Source organism: Alnus glutinosa, chromosome 10 (genome assembly GCF_958979055.1).
Source record: "Alnus glutinosa chromosome 10, dhAlnGlut1.1, whole genome shotgun sequence".
Classification (NCBI taxonomy): domain Eukaryota; kingdom Viridiplantae; phylum Streptophyta; class Magnoliopsida; order Fagales; family Betulaceae; genus Alnus; species Alnus glutinosa.
In genome coordinates, this window is record NC_084895.1 from 7,413,635 (window position 1) to 7,430,219 (window position 16,585).

The following is a 16,585-nucleotide window of genomic DNA, read 5'->3' on the forward strand; positions in this document are numbered from 1 at the left end:
ATTCATAAAACTTAAGGCCTCTAAATAAGTAATTTTAAAAAGGACTTAATTTAATAAGGCCCAATATAACAAGCCCATGATAACTTATCAAATAGAAACTTAATAGAAAATGATTAGTCTATTCAAAAGATTTAGATATAATATTTTGTTTTTGTTTGCAAGCTGTTTAATTCAAAACTTAATAGAATGCAACTAAATAATGAAGGAACTAAAAGGACTTGAAAAATCTTATCGCTAAACTTAAAAGTTGTGAAATCTTAGTGTTTAATTAATATAATAATAATATTATTAATTTTTTTTTACTTAAATTTTCTTTTTAAGGCCCCATTTTGAAGTTTCGCCTGAGGCCTCAAAATACATTGAGCCGGACCTGAATTCACGTTAGCATAGAAGGACTCTCATGCGGACGAAGAACTGCCACGGTGTCGCCTAAAAGGAGAGAGCTGGGCAGGCAAGAAGGCAAGACCTTCATTCTATCAAGCCATACGATTCTCGACGTCCTCAGTCACGCATCTGATTTTCTGGAGTGAAATGGCGAGTTTGAGAAGAAGTCTGATTAGCGTGCACCGAATCCTCAATTCCAGCCGAAGCTTTGCCGCAGCCACTTCGTCTCAGGCCCCTTTCAGAACTCAATATCGATGGGTTTCTGGTTTTTCTCCGATTGCCAACAATAATACTCAGTCTCTAGATATCGATCTCTCCAACGAAGAGAGCAAGAGACGCTTATTTAACAGGCTGTTATATAGGAGCAAACAACGAGGGTTTCTGGAGCTGGATTTGGTTCTTGGGAAATGGGTAGAGAAGCATATTCATTCCATGGATGAGGACGGTGTTAAAGCTCTCGTTCACGTCCTTGACCTGGTATTCTTTATCATTCTCTCTTCTATTCTCATGTTTTAGCTTTGATCATAAGCCCTTTTTACATGAATTCTCTTTCTTACCACCCCAAGAGGACATGCCTTTAATAATTCAATATCGGTTCTTTATCTTTATTATTTGAAAAAACTGCCATTGTTGTATGCCTCCATGCGTCGATTGTTATTTGTCCAAAATTATGCCGTATGTATCCTCAAGTTAGAGAATTATGTGTGAAATTGTTGTCCTTTGAATATTCATAACATGGCTGGTAGAATCCTTCAGTTTAGCAAAGTGGTTCTTTTGATGGTGGCTGCAAGATAAATAATTATAATATTCATTGGATATTTGACATCTATATGTGTGTGTTGGAATGTTGCAGTTTGTGGCCTTAAACTGTCTGCAAAGTATGCATTTTACTACATTGCCTTCTCTCTATCTGTTGTGGAGAAGATTTGAATCATAAATTTGCATGTCTCTGATCTTACAGTCCTCCATCACCAAGTGGAAGACCTTGAAGAATTTTTGTCTACACCAATGTGCCAGTTTTAACCTCAAAGACAATTATACGAAGTTAGGCTTCTTCTTGAACTGTTTCCAATGTCTAGGTTAACCAGGGTATTCCGTGAATAAATAGGATATTCATTGCTATATGGCAGCCAAAGTTTTGTTCAATGTAATTTGATAAGGTGTTTGTAGTTTTAGGATATTTAGTCAATAATGAGTTGATCACGGGCCATATGTTTTACCAGTTTTGACCATTCCAATTTACATCTAGTTCATGATAAAGTTTGGGAGACTCTCTGTAAGTTTTGTGCATCATGTTAAATGTTAATTCTAACAGCTACCTGAATCTGATAGAGACATGATCAAGTTACTGGTATTACACAATCCTAAACTAATTAAAATATGTTTCCTAACTAACAGTGAGCTAAAAGCATATGAATGCTGATTGTTAAAAGAGATTGCCATGTGTTTAATGACATTGGCTTGAAATGTAGTAAAGACATTGGAAGCTGATCTGAGGGATTTAGTTGCTTTTGATAATGGTTTTTAGGTAAGTGACACTATGGAAGTTTGCTGGGTCATTTCTGTTTCTGGGGTAGTAGCTTTCTTCTTCAGCAATCTTTCGGAAGTTGTCTCCATTTGCAAAAGACAATGCGTTAGTATTATTTTGAGTCTCTTTTTTGCTTGTGCACAATATCAGCTTCTTGCTGAATTAAGTAATCCCCATGTCCAATCTGAACTGGGTTTACTTTTAGGGGAATGAGTTGAATCTTTGCTATGTTCTCCTTTCTTTTAAGTTCAAGTTACATAATTCCTAAGTGAGGAGATGTATGCAAGGTTTTTTTAGTTGAGTGTCAGTTTAGAAGAAACTGAAATATTTCTCATCTCTAAAGATCAATTAAAAATTTCTTAAGTGAGGGGAGGTATGCAATTTTCATTAGTTTAGTGCAGTTTAGGAAAAACAAATTGACGTATTTCTCAGTATTTATCATATGGATTTGACTGGACATTAGAATCTCAAAAAGTGAACAGAGCCCTACTTTTTCTTAAGGGAAATTGGGAATGCCTCCGGTACACAAGGAGGAAGCGGCTCATTTAGTGAGGTTAAAAGGGTTACTAGTTTCATTGGAGAGCTTATTTTGCAATTTCTATTGGAAAATGAATTACTCCCTGCGGAAGAGAGACTAATTACTCAATATTAATTTGGCATTTCTGTTTTTCAGGAAAACCCAGATCTCTGGAAGTGGCTTACAGGCCAGGAGCAACCCCCTGAAGCAGTGAAAATAAATCCGGTAAGATATGATCAAGAGTTGAAAGTCCAATTTAATAGTTTTCCTTTGCTTTTCTTATTTTTTGGAGTTCCATTTTCACTCTCAAGTTATCCAATGTTATAGGTGTTTACTTCAATGCATGACAAGGTTATGAACAACCTCAACAGTTATGCTGCTCCAGAGACACGAGCAACACCCGGGCAGCCATGGGTAAGAGGGTGGGATGATATCAAGAAAGGTCCAGGCGGCCCTATAGCCGGGAACCAGTAGCTCTGCAATCACCTCTGATCTAGGTCTTGAATGATGTCTTCTACAACAATGTAAAGAAATAAAATGTGACTTTTTTTTTTCATTGCTATTTGTTTTCCCATGCCTAGCCGTCTCTAGATATAAATAAGGGCTTTGCTGTAGTGAATCAAACCATTACGGGAGCCTTGCCTCTGGGCTTTAGGCCCATGTGCTGTATCCAAATTGGCTTATTGTAATGTACTCAATGTAGTATACTTCAGCTCAAGTGGCAAATGCCCAGTTTGGTATCCGCACTCGTCCTACATATATGAAAATCACATTTTCTCTGTTCAATCATAAGAATACAGCAATGCGCGGGTTATAGGCTCTTCTTTCTGTTCAATCATAAGAAGAAACATTCTTGGTGATTATATATGTTGGAAGAATTTTGGTAAGTCAAACGAGGTAATTACTATAAATGTAGGGATGATCAAACCATATTTAGTGTGGTCATCTCCGCATACAATCATTGAATGTGATAACTTCCACGGAGGTTATAGAGAAGCTATATAACTCTTCATAAAGAGTTATGTTATTCTTCTATATATATATATATATGTGAAAAAACAGAATGTAAGGGATTATAGAGAAGCAATATAACTCTTCATAGTTATATGTTTGAGGAATGGTGCGGTGGAGCAGGGCCGGACTCAACTCACTGAACGAATTTCAGGTGGGATTTCTTTGATCTTTTGTCCCTTTTGTTCATTTTTGCTGAATTTTATCTCTCTCTTTTTGGGTTCACCTATTCTATATTTTCGTTTCATATGGCAATTCAATTGATTAGGGGTTTTCAATTTAACTGTGGTTTACAGGTGTAATCGTTTGAATTTCGGGTTTTGATTAATGGGGTGTTGGGGTTTTTCTTTGTCCTGATACCTGCTTTAGGTTTGGTAGATTTTTGGGATCCGCTCTAGATTTAAGTTCAATGTAGCATTTGGTTTGCTAGAAAACTTGGAAAAAGGTCCAAGCAGTATTCAGAAATCTGAAAAGGGGATGATATCTAACTGGGCTACATGTTCTGGTACTATTTGGCTCAACTCAAGCTTGTTTGGAACTTGATTTGTGTTCCACATATGTTTTTGTTACTCTATCCTCATCCTATCGAGAATTGTAGTCGTAATGTGGTCATGGTCTGGGTGAATCTATGATCAATGCTTATTTAGAATGAGAGATATTGGGATATTTACGAAGATGTATATTGTTTGCTGAAGATGTTAAAAGTTAAGAACTTGGAAAGATGCACTAGAAGCGTACTGTTTGGGATAAATTCTGTGATATGGACACATTTACCCATGAAACCAAGTTCATACAAAGATAGAGAATAAGGGGTTCCAATATGACATGTGTAATGCAGTAAAAAGAAGTAAGAAGTAGAAAATACTGAGGCTTGATGCGGACATAGACCATTTAAATAATAATTTAAGCATTGTTGATTGCACTATGAAGGATTTATGTGGTTTAAGATGTGTCTACCAGAAAGGGTTTATATCACTAAGTGAGTTTTTCCAAAGAGAAGGCCAAGTTACTGTGGGTTGAAGTTGTAAGGAAAAATTACCTATTAATTTTTGTGGAAGTATGATGCTAGGTAAAGTAGACAGGAAAATCTGATTTTTGTTGTCAGAAGATAGCAGTGAGGGATCAATTTTCTTCTGTTGCTGTAGGCATTAGTTCTTATTAATTAATTAAAATTTCAAGATGTTCAATCAGTCTTATGTACTTCATTTTGTGTGCTTTGAACCTTTTCTTTTTGGGTCGGTTGCACATGTACTTATATAAGTGGGTTTTGAATCTACAATGTCATCCTCCACCCCTTTCTTATGAGGGAAGTGCTATTTCATCCTGTTTCAAGAATACAAAGATAAATTGGTTAGCTAAATCCTAGTCTGTGAGTATTGGTTTGATTTATATTGTTGTCAAATTTAGTTTGTGTTATCAAGGATTTACTTTCATCATCCTGAAGAACAGATGTAAGTTATATATCACATAATAGCAGGTTTCTTTTAACTAGAATGTAGCTCCCAACAAACTTGCTAAGTATAATGCATTTTGACGATTTTTGCTATCCTCTTGTGCTGTGTTGCAATTGTCCCATTTAAATTGTAAACCATGAAAATGTTTGGAAACTATTTGGTATTCACTTGCGACAGTTTTCAAAATGTGAGATCTTATAATTAAGTTTTGGTTGCATTGAGTGTAGGTAGTGCTGGTGATGTCTTGGAGGACGATCCGGTGGGAAGGTTGAAGGTTTTTGTGTATGAGCTTCCAAGTAAATACAACAAGAAAATTCTGCAAAAGGATCCGAGATGCCTCACCCACATGTTTGCAGCTGAGATCTTTATGCATCGATTTCTTTTATCTAGCCCTGTTCGAACCCTAAATCATGACGAAGCTGATTGGTTTTACACCCCTGTATACACAACTTGTGACTTGACACCAAATGGCCTTCCTTTGCCTTTTAAGTCACCTCGGATGATGAGAAGTGCGATACAGCTCATTTCTTCTAACTGGCCTTACTGGAATCGGACAGAGGGGGCTGATCACTTTTTGTAGTGCCTCATGATCGACTTTGCAGCATGCTTCCATTATCAGGTAAGAAGTGCCGTGTTTCTTTTGGCCTGATCTTGTGGATTCCTGAAGAGTCTATTAGAGGCTAACTATTTATGATGTATCTAAATGTTATCATTTATTGTTAAAATTGCTGTCTGTTGACAACTTAGTTTTCTCCTTATCATTATTTTGTATTTGATGACTCCATGTTCACTTTAAATTGTTGCAGGAAGAGAAGGCAATTGAAAGAGGAATTCTTCCCTTGCTCCAATGTGCTACATAGGTTCAGACTTTTGGACAACAGAATCATGTTTGCTTAAAAGAGGGCTCAATTATAGTTCCTCCATATGCTCCTCCTCAGAAAATGCAAACCCACCTGATTCCTGAGAAAACTCCTAGGTCTATCTTTGTCTACTTCTGAGGATTGTTTTATGACGTGGGAAATGATCCAGAAGGTGGTTATTATGCAAGGTATTTCGTACTAAACTTACATGCAACAAGAGGTTGTTTAAGCATCCAAGGTTTTTCCTTTTCTTTGCTTAGAATTTGAGGCCTTAAATGCATCCTTTCAATTAGATTGAAAGTCTAAGGATTCATTGTGGTTATTTTAGAATTAGGACAGGATTTTGACCTGCAGATTTTTGCCATATGATGAAATTAGAAACATTTACACATTCAAAATGTAGAATGGTTGTTCTCAAAAGTTATGGTAAAAACTGTATGTCAAAAGGGGAAAGAAATCATAAGACAATAAATAGAGTTTTCTTCAAGTTTTATATTATGCAGAAAAGAATGGTACATGCATGTTCCATGTTTTGTCCAATAATCCAAACATAAAATAGATTTAGATGATTCAGGCCAATGCATGTCTAAATCTATCTTCCTTTTTTGGGTAAGTATTCCTGAATCTAACCTCATTCTACAATTTTACAGAGGTGCACGTGCAGCAGTGTGGGAGAACTTTAAGGACAATCCACTTTTTGACATTTCCACAGAGCACCCAACCACATATTATGAGGACATGCAACGAGCTGTCTTCTGTTTGTGCCCCCTTGGCTGGGCACCAAGAGCACCTTTATAATCAATTCACTCAATGTGATGATCTACCCACCCAATGTGAAATCGACTAGCTTGCACCTATGAGCAGCTTTATAATCCATGTGGCAATTTACCCACTTAAAATGAGACTAAGTTTTAGGGTGTCACGTGAAGGCCGCAAGATAGTGATCCACATTACACAGTGCATTTACTGCTTCAAAATAGAAGAAGAAAGGAAGTAATTTTTAAGAAGAAAGAAGTCATGAAAATGTTGATCACGCCAAGTGTTGTGACTTGTAATAATACGCATCCTGATCAGTAGTTGCAATTGTGCTTTACAGTCTGTGGTGCTCCTAAGAGGAGATTTAGGCCATATGAACGAACCTGCTGTGGTGAAAAATGCTAATGACACATATGTACGTTCGTAAGGCACGGAAAGAACAACTTAAGAGAGACGAAGCAATTGGGTAAGCATAATCCTTTCTTATTTCAGTAGAATTATAAATATGTCTTCTTTCCCCTTTTCTTCCTTGTGCATAATTCAACAAAACACACTTTTCCTTACTGCCTGATATTTTTGGCCTGGCAAATTACTAACCCTTTGAGGCAGGTACAGGCTTGAACTCGTAAGGACCTTCCTTTGCTCCCCAAACCTGTAGCGAGTGAACAAAAGCATTCCCATTAAAGGTTTCTGCCTTAATCTCAATCCAAAGTAGTACTTTTAAATATTCATCAAGGTAAATCAATAAATGCAAATTAAGACTACAAAAACTGACTTGATTTCCATCAATATCATAGCCCCTGTCCCATGAATGTATCTCGTTATTCTTCAAGATTGCAAGCTCCGAAGTACAGTAGGTTGCCCCGTTCTGTCATGAAGAAAGAGGCAGAAAAAAAAAGAGAGGAGGAAGAACCTATCATTGAACATTTGCAATTGGACTGATCAATATTGAGGAGAACCTTATGCTTATCAGCAAACAACATAGCAGCCAGGTAAGTCATGTATGTGATAGTCAATAAGTCAGGAAACATCAGAACCCGTATCTAGTGAGTTACTTCTGAATCCTAGGGGATACTAACTCACTACAATGCCACCACCTGCCAACCTGTATCTTAAAGAACTGACTCATTGTACATTTGTAGGGTTACTGGGGTCAAACATCACAGATCGTTACTAACAGTCTTCAATTTTGAGGTCATACCTATCAATTTAAAACATTTTCTGCTCAAAACCCATCCACCCACCTCAATCCATGTTGCACCTCCTTATTAATTTATAAAACTTGTTCGGGACCTCTTTTAAGACTTCGTTGTTGTGCACCACATGTACATAGGCTTTGCCACTCCTTCAAATTACAATTTTCTATACCAGAACTTTTAAACTGCAAATTCAAGCAAAAGATAACATACAAAGTCTACAAAGTCATATGCAGAAATATTTTTCATATTATATGGATCTAAGAAACTAAGACCATGATTTAGTTGTGACTAAAGGCTTACCCCAAGAACTTCTTCAGGCAGTGGGCGCTGGTCCTTTGGGCGATCACAGAAGTTCTTGTACTCCTCCACGTCTCTAATGGCATATGAACTTAACCTGCCCATTGAGCAAAGTTAAAAATATTGGAGAGTTACCCAAATCCCAAAAAATGCGAAGGAAAATTATGCTCTTCAAAACTAAACTGGAAAACAGAGTATATGCCAACCTCAACATCACATTTCAACTCTTTAGGACAAGGCTTGACCATGTAGAATCCCTGCAATCAGTTAAGGTTAGAATTTAGAATTTATCAATTTAAAAATGTTTCTTGAAGAAAATAACAAGGCTTGGGCCATAAGGTTCCAATCTGGAGAAAGAATACAGGCAAATTCAACCTGAACTGAGAACTCTATTTACAGGAACGTCATTGAAATTGAACTTTCATGAAAGCGCGCGCACACAAAAGAAAGAAAAAGAAAAAAGAATGAAGGAGACAATACCCGAGGAAACCATTTCTTTTACTTAAGATTCATGCATAACAAATGCAGCTAGTTTGAAAGCTGATAGGGTACTAGCATACCTGCCGAAAGGGCTTCTGAGGAGTCCTCCAGAATGCCTAACAACAGAAATAACACCATCATAAAGCTATTTTATGGCACAAAGCAACTGACAGTATACATATAATGTCTGAAGATAATGAACAGAAAGCCATTGAAAACTTGTAATTTTTTTTCTTTGATAAGCAACTAGGGAGTGAGTTATATACTCACTTGTTCAAAATATAAAACCTTTGAGCCATCTACGATCTCTGCTGCTGGGCACGTAAGCATTCTGCAGATAGCCAGAGACAAAAGACAAAAGGTAATCCACTGGAACAAAAAGGGTCCTTTGCATGTCCTCATAATATGTGGTTGGGTGCTCTGTGGAAATGTCAAAAAGTGGATTGTCCTTAAAGTTCTCCCACACTGCTGCAAGTGCACCTCTGTAAAATTGTAGAATGAGGTTAGATTCAGGACTACTTACCCAAAAAAGGAAGATAGATTTAGACATGCATTGGCCTGAATGATCTAAATCTATTTTATGTTTGGATTATTGGACAAAACATGGAACATGCATGTACCATTCTTTTCTGCATAATATAAAACTTGAAGAAAACTCTATTTATTGTCTTATGATTTCTTTCCCCTTTTGACATACAGTTTTTACCATAACTTTTGAGAACAACCATTCTACATTTTGAATGTGTAAATGTTTCTAATTTCATCATATGGCAAAAATCTGCTGGTCAAAATCCTGTCCTAATTCTAAAATTACCACAATGAATCCTTAGACTTTCAATCTAATTGAAAGGATGCATTTAAGGCCTCAAATTCTAAGCAAATCAAAGGAAAAACCTTGGATGCTTAAACAACCTCTTGTTGCATGTAACTTTAGTACGAAATACCTTGCATAATAACCACCTTCTGGATCATTTCCCACGTCATAAAACAATCCTCGGAAGTAGACAAAGATAGACCTAGGAGTTTTCTCAGGAATCAGGTGGGTTTGCATTTTCTGAGGAGGAGCATATGGAGGAACTATAATTGAGCCCTCTTTTAAGCAAACATGATTCTGTTGTCTAAAAGTCTGAACCAATGTAGCACGTTGGAGCAAGGGAAGAATTCCTCTTTCAATTGCCTTCTCTTCCTGCAACAATTTAAAGTGAACATGGAGTCATCAAATACAAAATAATGATAAGGAGAAAACTAAGTTGTCAACAGAGCAATTTTAACAATAAATGATAACATTTAGATACATCATAAATAGTTAACCTCTAATAGACTCTTCAGGAATCCACAAGATCAGGCCAAAAGAAACATGGCACTTCTTACCTGATAATGGAAGCATGCTGCAAAGTCACGTGTTGACAACTTAAATGTGTAAACTCAAGTGCAGGTCGTCGCGAAGTAATAAATTTTAGATAAGTACGAGGTCAATCCACAGGGAATGGTAGATACTTAGTAAAAGTCCTATTATTGTACAGAAAAGTAAATTGAGTCGTTTTTCTACTAAAAAGTGGAGCAAGGACGAGATTATAAACTAAAATTAAATCAACTAAACTAAATTAATAAAAAGTAAATAGGAGAAAATTAATGAAAACACTAAGGTTCAGAAATCCACCTAGTATTATATTACGTATTCCTGAGACGTATATTTTTAATTCAACTTGATAAAAAATCAACTCTCCTAATCGAAAAATAAAATAATTAAGCACAAAGTAAATATAAAATAAATTAAACATGGATTGATTGAGAATTTGATTTCAAAAACATGTTACAATAAATTAAGCATTCAATATATTTTCGAATCATAACAAATCAAACAAAGTAAGTATTTGATATAAACAAAAATCATAATGAATCAAAATAAACTTGTCTCATTAAATTACTTTCAAATAAAAATCATCCCCAACATTTAATCATTAATCTATGAAGAACAAATAAAATAGTCTCAAGAACACATAATAAAAATACTAGGTTTCACCCCTAACCTTAGCTAGAGATTTAAGCACTAAAAATCATAAATAGAAAATAAATAGAAAGAAAGGCTGCCGAAAATTCTTCTCTTGTGTCGTGCGTTGTTTTTTCTATAATTTTTCAGCCTTTTTTGTTTGTTGTCGTGTTGTTTATCTTATAGAGATATGAGTCATTCTTCTTTTGGAATTTGTACAAGTATAAGAATCCAAGTCTTCTATTTGTTCCATGCCTCTCTCTTACACTTGAAATAAAACTCTGCTTCTTTATATAAGAGCCGAAGACATCTTTTTCTTCTTGGTTTTGCCATGTAGTAGTATTAGAATGTTTCTCCAATTCGTGAGTCCAGCAGTTTGGTTTCACCTCTTCTTGTATTACACATTGGACTCTATCTTGGGCATAGGATAGACTTCTTCTTTTGACCTACCTCTTGGCTTTTACTCTTTGATTTCTTTTGTAATTCCTACATAACATAATTTCTTGCATTAATATATCATTTAATCTTAATATTAATATTTGATCAATATTCCACAATTAAATATAAAATGCAATAATTAAATTATAATAAAGTATGATAATACTTATTTTAATAAGAAAAATAAGCACTTTTAAGCTATTATCATCACACATTAAAGTAAACACCTGTAACATTGGAAAATAAGCTTTCCAATGAAACTAGTAAACCTTTTAACCTCACTAAATGAGTCGCTTCCTCCTTGTATACCGGAGGCATTCCCAATTTCCCATAAGAAAAAGTAGGGCTCTGTTCACTTTTTGAGATTCTAATGTCCAGTCAAATCCATATGATAAATACTGAGAAATACGTCAATTTGTTTTTCCTAAACTGCACTCAACTAATGAAAATTGCATACCTCCCCTAACTTAAGAAATTTTTAATTGATCTTCAGAGATGAGAAATATTTCAGTTTCTTCTAAACTGACACTCAACTAAAAAAACCTTGCATACATCTCCTCACTTAGGAATTATGTAACTTGAACTTAAAAGAAAGGAGAACATAGCAAAGATTCAACTCATTTCCCCTAAAAGTAAACCCAGTTCAGATTGGACATGGGGATTACTTAATTCAGCAAGAAGCTGATATTGTGCACAAGCAAAAAAGAGACTCAAAATAATACTAACACATTGTCTTTTGCAAATGAAGGAGACAACTTCAGGAAGATTGCTGAAGAAGAAAGCTACTACCCCAGAAACAGAAATGACCCAGCAAACTTCCATAGTGTCACTTACCTAAAAACCATTATCAAAAGCAACTAAATCCCTCAGATCAGCTTCCAATGTCTTTACTACATTTCAAGCCAATGTCATTAAACACATGGCAATCTCTTTTAACAATCAGCATTCATATGCTTTTAGCTCACTGTTAGTTAGGAAACATATTTTAATTAGTTTAGGATTGTGTAATACCAGTAACTTGATCATGTCTCTATCAGATTAAGGTAGCTGTTAGAATTAACATTTAACATGATGCACAAAACTTACAGAGAGTCTCCCAAACTTTATCATGAACTAGAAGTATGAAAATTGGAATGGTCAAAACTGGTAAAACATATGGCGCCCTTGATCAACTCATTATTGACTAAATATCCTAAAACTACAAACACCTTATCAAATTACATTGAACAAAACTTTGGCTGCCATATAGCAATGAATATCACATCAAATGACGCTTTTTCATTAAAACTCATTTGTTTAATAAAAAGAGGGGGCTGAGGACGGTTTCCCATCCCCACAAATCATTGCCCCAAAAACACTGCACGTCAGCTGGTACTGCTGATGTGATAAATGAGTGTAAGAGTAATATTACTCTTCTAGTGTTTATTTCTCTAACTCCCTTCAATTGGTTAGAATGTCAATCAAGAACCTGTAATCTTTAACACTTATATGATGCCCATACTCTAAATTCAGCATTCAAATAAAATTCACCGGGTCCATTGAAACATTCCAATCTTCTATTGCTGTATTTGAGCACCACAACATAAATTTAACTTTATGAGATGTAGCCCCTCAGTAATAGAGCTACTGGTAAACTATCTGGAGGAATGCTAGACATCCAAACGCTTTTTTCCATAATTTAGTTCTAACTTGATGTGCCACAATCCCTTGAGATCTATCATTTTGAAAAATGTGTCACAATCTCATAGGATTGTGACACATCAGGTTGGAACCAAATTCTGGAAAACAGTGAGATCATTATATCGGATGTTGTTGTTGTTGTTGTTTTTTTTTTTTTTTTTTTTTTTTTTTATATATATTGAAGCCAAAATTAGCACCGATGACCATGGCCATGTGATGCTAATGAAAACCAGTTTCATTTCAAACAGATTTTACATGACAGCTGCTTTAAGACGTTCCAGTTCTTTCCGCTATAACATTTACATCAGCAAAGCATATATGGCAGGATTACAGAAAGTTCTTGTAAGCCCAATTAGCATCGGTTTCAGAGAAGAATGTATACAGTATACACTGAAGGACCTGTTAGTGTGGCTGCTCCAAGATGTCACCAACAGGAGAAACTTTTGAGTAATAGAAGTATAAAATGAAGGGTTCCTTAGAGTCTTGATCCATCACAAGTTCAACATAAGTGTTAACCAATGTCCTGCTTTGCAGCTGGAGAATTGGAAGTTGTCATGAAAGATTCACCGCAGCCACACTGCCCTTTAGAGTTCGGATTGACAAATATGAACTCGGACCTGAGTTTGTCATCTACAAAATCCATCTTGGTCCCAATCACATGCATGAGGGCCTTTGGATCAATCAGTATCTTCACACCCTTGTCCTCAATCAATTCATCAAACTTCCCCTTCTCATCTGCGTAGTTGAGAGTGTACGACAAGCCGTTGCAGCCGCGAGCCTTGACGCCCAATTTGAGGAAGGGCTGTTGGCGCTGCTGTAGCAGGTTGCGTATTCTGGCGGCGGCAGCGTCCGTCAAGGTCAGCGCTTGCCGCTTCGCTGCTGCGGTTCCGATCTTCTTTGCCGCGGCCGCGAGAATTCGAGAAGTCATTTAGTGATTTTTTCCAAATCGTGTGATCCCCCAAGGCCGCGCAATTTCGTTCCCACGACGGTAATTTCGTTGTTGCTTCACTAATTACATGAATAGAGGAAATTTATGATTAGCAGCTTCATCATGATTTTTTTTTTTAATTAAAATGACAATTACTAGTGTAAGAGCCATTATTGACCATGATCCGACTAGAAAAAAAAAATGTTGCACGAGTCATGATAATCAATGCCAACATGTACTAGACACAAGGCGAAAAGAAAGAAAGAAAATGTACAATCTACAGATAGTTGAGAAATGCTTGACATCCAACATTTTTTTTCAGAATTTGGTTCCAACCTAATGTGTCACAATCCTATGAGATTGTGGCACATTTCCCAAAATAATAGATCTCATGTTATTGTGACACATCAAGTAGGAACCAAATGATAGATCTCCTGGTATTGTGACACATCAAGTTGGAACCAAATTATGGAAGGAAAAAAAAAGTGTTTAGATGTCTAGCATTCCTCAAATAAAAAACAAAACAAAACAATATTAAGGATTTTCTTTTGTTTTTTAAGTTAAAAAAATGTTTGATTATGAAACCTGGGGAGGTGAGCATGTTTCAGCACACGTGGTTAAATGTGGACCATATAAACTTTCATAGCATCCATGCGGTGGTTTTTACCACCACATGGAAGCTGGATCCTCTGTTGAGAAAGTTGACGTGTTTTACAGGCGGCCTTGAGTTGTTTCTGCAATAGAATGTATTTGTAGTACAAAGTCAACATGATAAGTTAGCATATCCTTTTTTAAAAGATAAAGAAACAGAGAGGGTAGAGGAATGTTAGACATCCAAACACCTTCGTCTTCTTCTCTTCATAATTTGGAATAAGCTTTACAAAGTTGCATATGTTTTGTTCAAAGTAAATGAATGGAGTTTAATAAAGCAGTGCATTAGAACATGGAGATTCATTTCAATATAGTTAGATAACATTAGAAAAATTTAAAAGACATGCGTTTTATTTATTTTGTGTTCCGTTTAGCCGAATGTATTTTATGTAGAATATAATGGTATAACAGTTAATGGGTTCCTTTGTTAGTTAAATAGAGTTCTTCTAACAAAACTCACTATATTCAAAACAACATTAAATTTAATATTCAAAATAAATTATATATATATACATATAATGCACATGCCGATTGCCGAAAGCAAGCCTCGGAGAATAACATGGCAAAAAAAGGAAAAAAAACCGTACTTTCAAGAAAAATATATACCTGAATTTTTTTTTCCACAAAATCTCCCATTCTTGAGATGGTTAAATGGAAATTAAGACGTCTAAGAAGGACCTGCAATAAGCACCAGCAAAACTTTATTTGATTGAATCTACAGGAGGAAAAAACACTTAAAAGAGGAAATTTAACCATTGGTTAAAAACCATCCACTTCCCACAATAAGCACAACAAGCAATTCTCAGCATATCAAGTATTATATAGTGCCCTCTTTACCAAGTTTAAAAAAATCAATTTAGAGGCTAATACTTGTCTATCTATAACTATCTCAGTTGGGCAAATTGCTTCAACTATGGATGATCTTCGTCAAACAGAATACCCACCAATCAAAATCCACCATTTAAGTTCCATTAAACAGAATCAATTCTACAAAAGTCGAATCCTAAATATTTCCAACTCAAAAGCAACCAAAATAAGCCCAAATTTTAATCAAATTAACAAAACCCAGACAATAACCCATCTTTTCAATTTAATCCGTGAAAATGTGGTTATAACTAAAAAACCAATGTTGAATCACATAGCCCTTTCCACCAATTTTTCACATATTTTCAAATCTTTAAACAATCACTCACCAAACCCCCCACTGAAATGACATGAGTATCACCAAACATCCAAACTTTAATAGAAGCAAAGAAGAAACAAATATATCATTACGCCCTTTTCACCAATATATTTCACATATTTGCAATACTCTAAATTAATTACAGGATCATTCACAAAACCCACCACAGGAAACTCAATGGGCATCACCAAAAACCCAAACATTTCATAAAAGCACAAGACAACAAAAATCAAATGGATGTTCGAGGTTGAACGAGTTTTTGGCCATGGCAAGACCTGCACTACGATTACTCCCAGAGAAGACCAAACACCGAAACAATCACAAACCCCACAACACAACAATCCTCTCTCACCCACATACCCCAAAGTGCAAATAAAATGGAGAAAACAATCAACGTTCATAAAAAGCTCTGGACTTTGACATACCAAAAACAAAAAGAGCGGGTGGGAGAGATGCGAGAATAGCCTTATTTGGAGTCGTCTTCCTCGTCTGGTTCTTTGGAGATAGAAGGAGTTCTATCTCTCTCTCTCTTTTTGGAGGTCTAATTCACAGCCTTAAGAGTGCTCTGAGTTGGATTTATAGACAAGTTGAACATTATTTTTTCTTTTACAAAAATATGAAATGGCCATTGAATCGGGAATAGGACGGTCACGTGAATGACGGGCTTGTTTAACAAAGACATGTATGAATTGAAAATAGGACGGTCACGAGACACTCGTGAATGACGGACTTGGTTAGCAAAGACATGTGCAAAACAGAACAGAATAGTGAATTGTTAGTTTTGAAATTAGTAAAAAGTGATGATATGATATAAAATAAAAAGAATTTGTATAAAAAAATGAAAAAGTTTTATATTGTAGTAAATTTTTTTATTTGAATAGTAATAAAAAATTATTGATGTGATATAAAAAATGAAAAAAGTAAAAATATTTTAACATTGATTGGTGGTAAAAAATATAAAAAAGTGATAAAAAAAATTACGTAAATAGTAACAACACTAGGCTGTTCTGTTCCGTCCCTAAACAAACAAGCCCGACGGTACAAAACTGATAGTCATAAGCCAGACTCAGGATAAGACCAAACAGCTGCATCCCCGTTAAAAGTATCCACAACAGTTTTTTTTTTTTTTCCTTGTTTTGCAAGGAAGAGAAAATTCTTCTTCCTCTCTTCATTTTTTTCAAAAACAACCGATTTCAATACATTCAAACTTTATATCATATCAATCATTT

The 16,585-nt window shown here is 35.5% G+C and overlaps 4 protein-coding genes and 1 pseudogene across 4 annotated transcripts; 2 read left to right on the forward strand and 3 right to left on the reverse strand.

Moving 5' to 3' along the window:
- Nucleotides 1–354: 354 nt before the first annotated feature.
- LOC133879682 (succinate dehydrogenase assembly factor 2, mitochondrial-like) lies at nucleotides 355–3,215 on the forward strand. The gene is made up of 3 exons (XM_062318365.1): nucleotides 355–861; nucleotides 2,586–2,654; nucleotides 2,757–3,215. Exons 1-3 carry the CDS (start codon nucleotides 532–534, stop codon nucleotides 2,901–2,903), a joined length of 546 nt encoding a protein of 181 aa, XP_062174349.1. The 5' UTR covers nucleotides 355–531; the 3' UTR covers nucleotides 2,904–3,215.
- A 1,906-nt stretch (nucleotides 3,216–5,121) lies between these two features.
- LOC133879684 (probable beta-1,4-xylosyltransferase IRX10L) lies at nucleotides 5,122–6,827 on the forward strand (annotated as a pseudogene).
- Nucleotides 6,828–7,012: 185 nt separating this feature from the next.
- LOC133879683 (chromophore lyase CRL, chloroplastic-like) lies at nucleotides 7,013–8,840 on the reverse strand. Its single transcript, XM_062318366.1, has 6 exons — nucleotides 8,757–8,840; nucleotides 8,567–8,602; nucleotides 8,211–8,263; nucleotides 8,010–8,100; nucleotides 7,286–7,378; nucleotides 7,013–7,162 (listed from the first exon to the last, which is right to left on the reverse strand). The coding sequence occupies exons 1-6, from the start codon at nucleotides 8,814–8,816 to the stop codon at nucleotides 7,103–7,105; spliced, it is 393 nt and encodes a 130-aa protein (XP_062174350.1). The 5' UTR covers nucleotides 8,817–8,840; the 3' UTR covers nucleotides 7,013–7,102.
- Nucleotides 8,841–8,850: 10 nt separating this feature from the next.
- LOC133878975 (probable beta-1,4-xylosyltransferase IRX10L) lies at nucleotides 8,851–11,940 on the reverse strand (the record flags this gene model as incomplete). Its single annotated transcript, XM_062317532.1, has 5 exons — nucleotides 11,926–11,940; nucleotides 11,641–11,748; nucleotides 9,858–9,896; nucleotides 9,431–9,672; nucleotides 8,851–8,968 (listed from the first exon to the last, which is right to left on the reverse strand). Coding segments are annotated over exons 1-5 (522 nt in total), but the record flags the coding sequence as incomplete, so codon positions are not given.
- An 832-nt stretch (nucleotides 11,941–12,772) lies between these two features.
- Nucleotides 12,773–15,934, reverse strand: LOC133879965 (iron-sulfur assembly protein IscA-like 1, mitochondrial). The gene is made up of 3 exons (XM_062318798.1): nucleotides 15,782–15,934; nucleotides 14,780–14,851; nucleotides 12,773–13,602 (listed from the first exon to the last, which is right to left on the reverse strand). Exon 3 carries the CDS (start codon nucleotides 13,520–13,522, stop codon nucleotides 13,106–13,108), a length of 417 nt encoding a protein of 138 aa, XP_062174782.1. The 5' UTR covers nucleotides 13,523–13,602; nucleotides 14,780–14,851; nucleotides 15,782–15,934; the 3' UTR covers nucleotides 12,773–13,105.
- Nucleotides 15,935–16,585: the final 651 nt, after the last annotated feature.

What these genes read in the sequence shown, in the direction of transcription:
- LOC133879965 (XM_062318798.1), bottom strand. Translation starts at nt 13,522, where the DNA reads ATGACTTCTCGAATTCTCGCGGCCGCGGCAAAGAAGATCGGAACCGCA.
- LOC133879682 (XM_062318365.1), top strand. Translation starts at nt 532, where the DNA reads ATGGCGAGTTTGAGAAGAAGTCTGATTAGCGTGCACCGAATCCTCAAT. An exon ending in TCGTTCACGTCCTTGACCTG is followed by an intron (nt 862 to 2,585) that starts GTATTCTTTATC and finishes TCTGTTTTTCAG; the next exon opens with GAAAACCCAGATCTCTGGAA. An exon ending in AAGCAGTGAAAATAAATCCG is followed by an intron (nt 2,655 to 2,756) that starts GTAAGATATGAT and finishes CCAATGTTATAG; the next exon opens with GTGTTTACTTCAATGCATGA.
- LOC133879683 (XM_062318366.1), bottom strand. Translation starts at nt 8,816, where the DNA reads ATGCTTACGTGCCCAGCAGCAGAGATCGTAGATGGCTCAAAGGTTTTA. An exon ending in AGGTTTTATATTTTGAACAA is followed by an intron (nt 8,603 to 8,756) that starts GTGAGTATATAA and finishes TTCTGTTGTTAG; the next exon opens with GCATTCTGGAGGACTCCTCA. An exon ending in ATGATATTGATGGAAATCAA is followed by an intron (nt 7,163 to 7,285) that starts GTCAGTTTTTGT and finishes CACTCGCTACAG; the next exon opens with GTTTGGGGAGCAAAGGAAGG.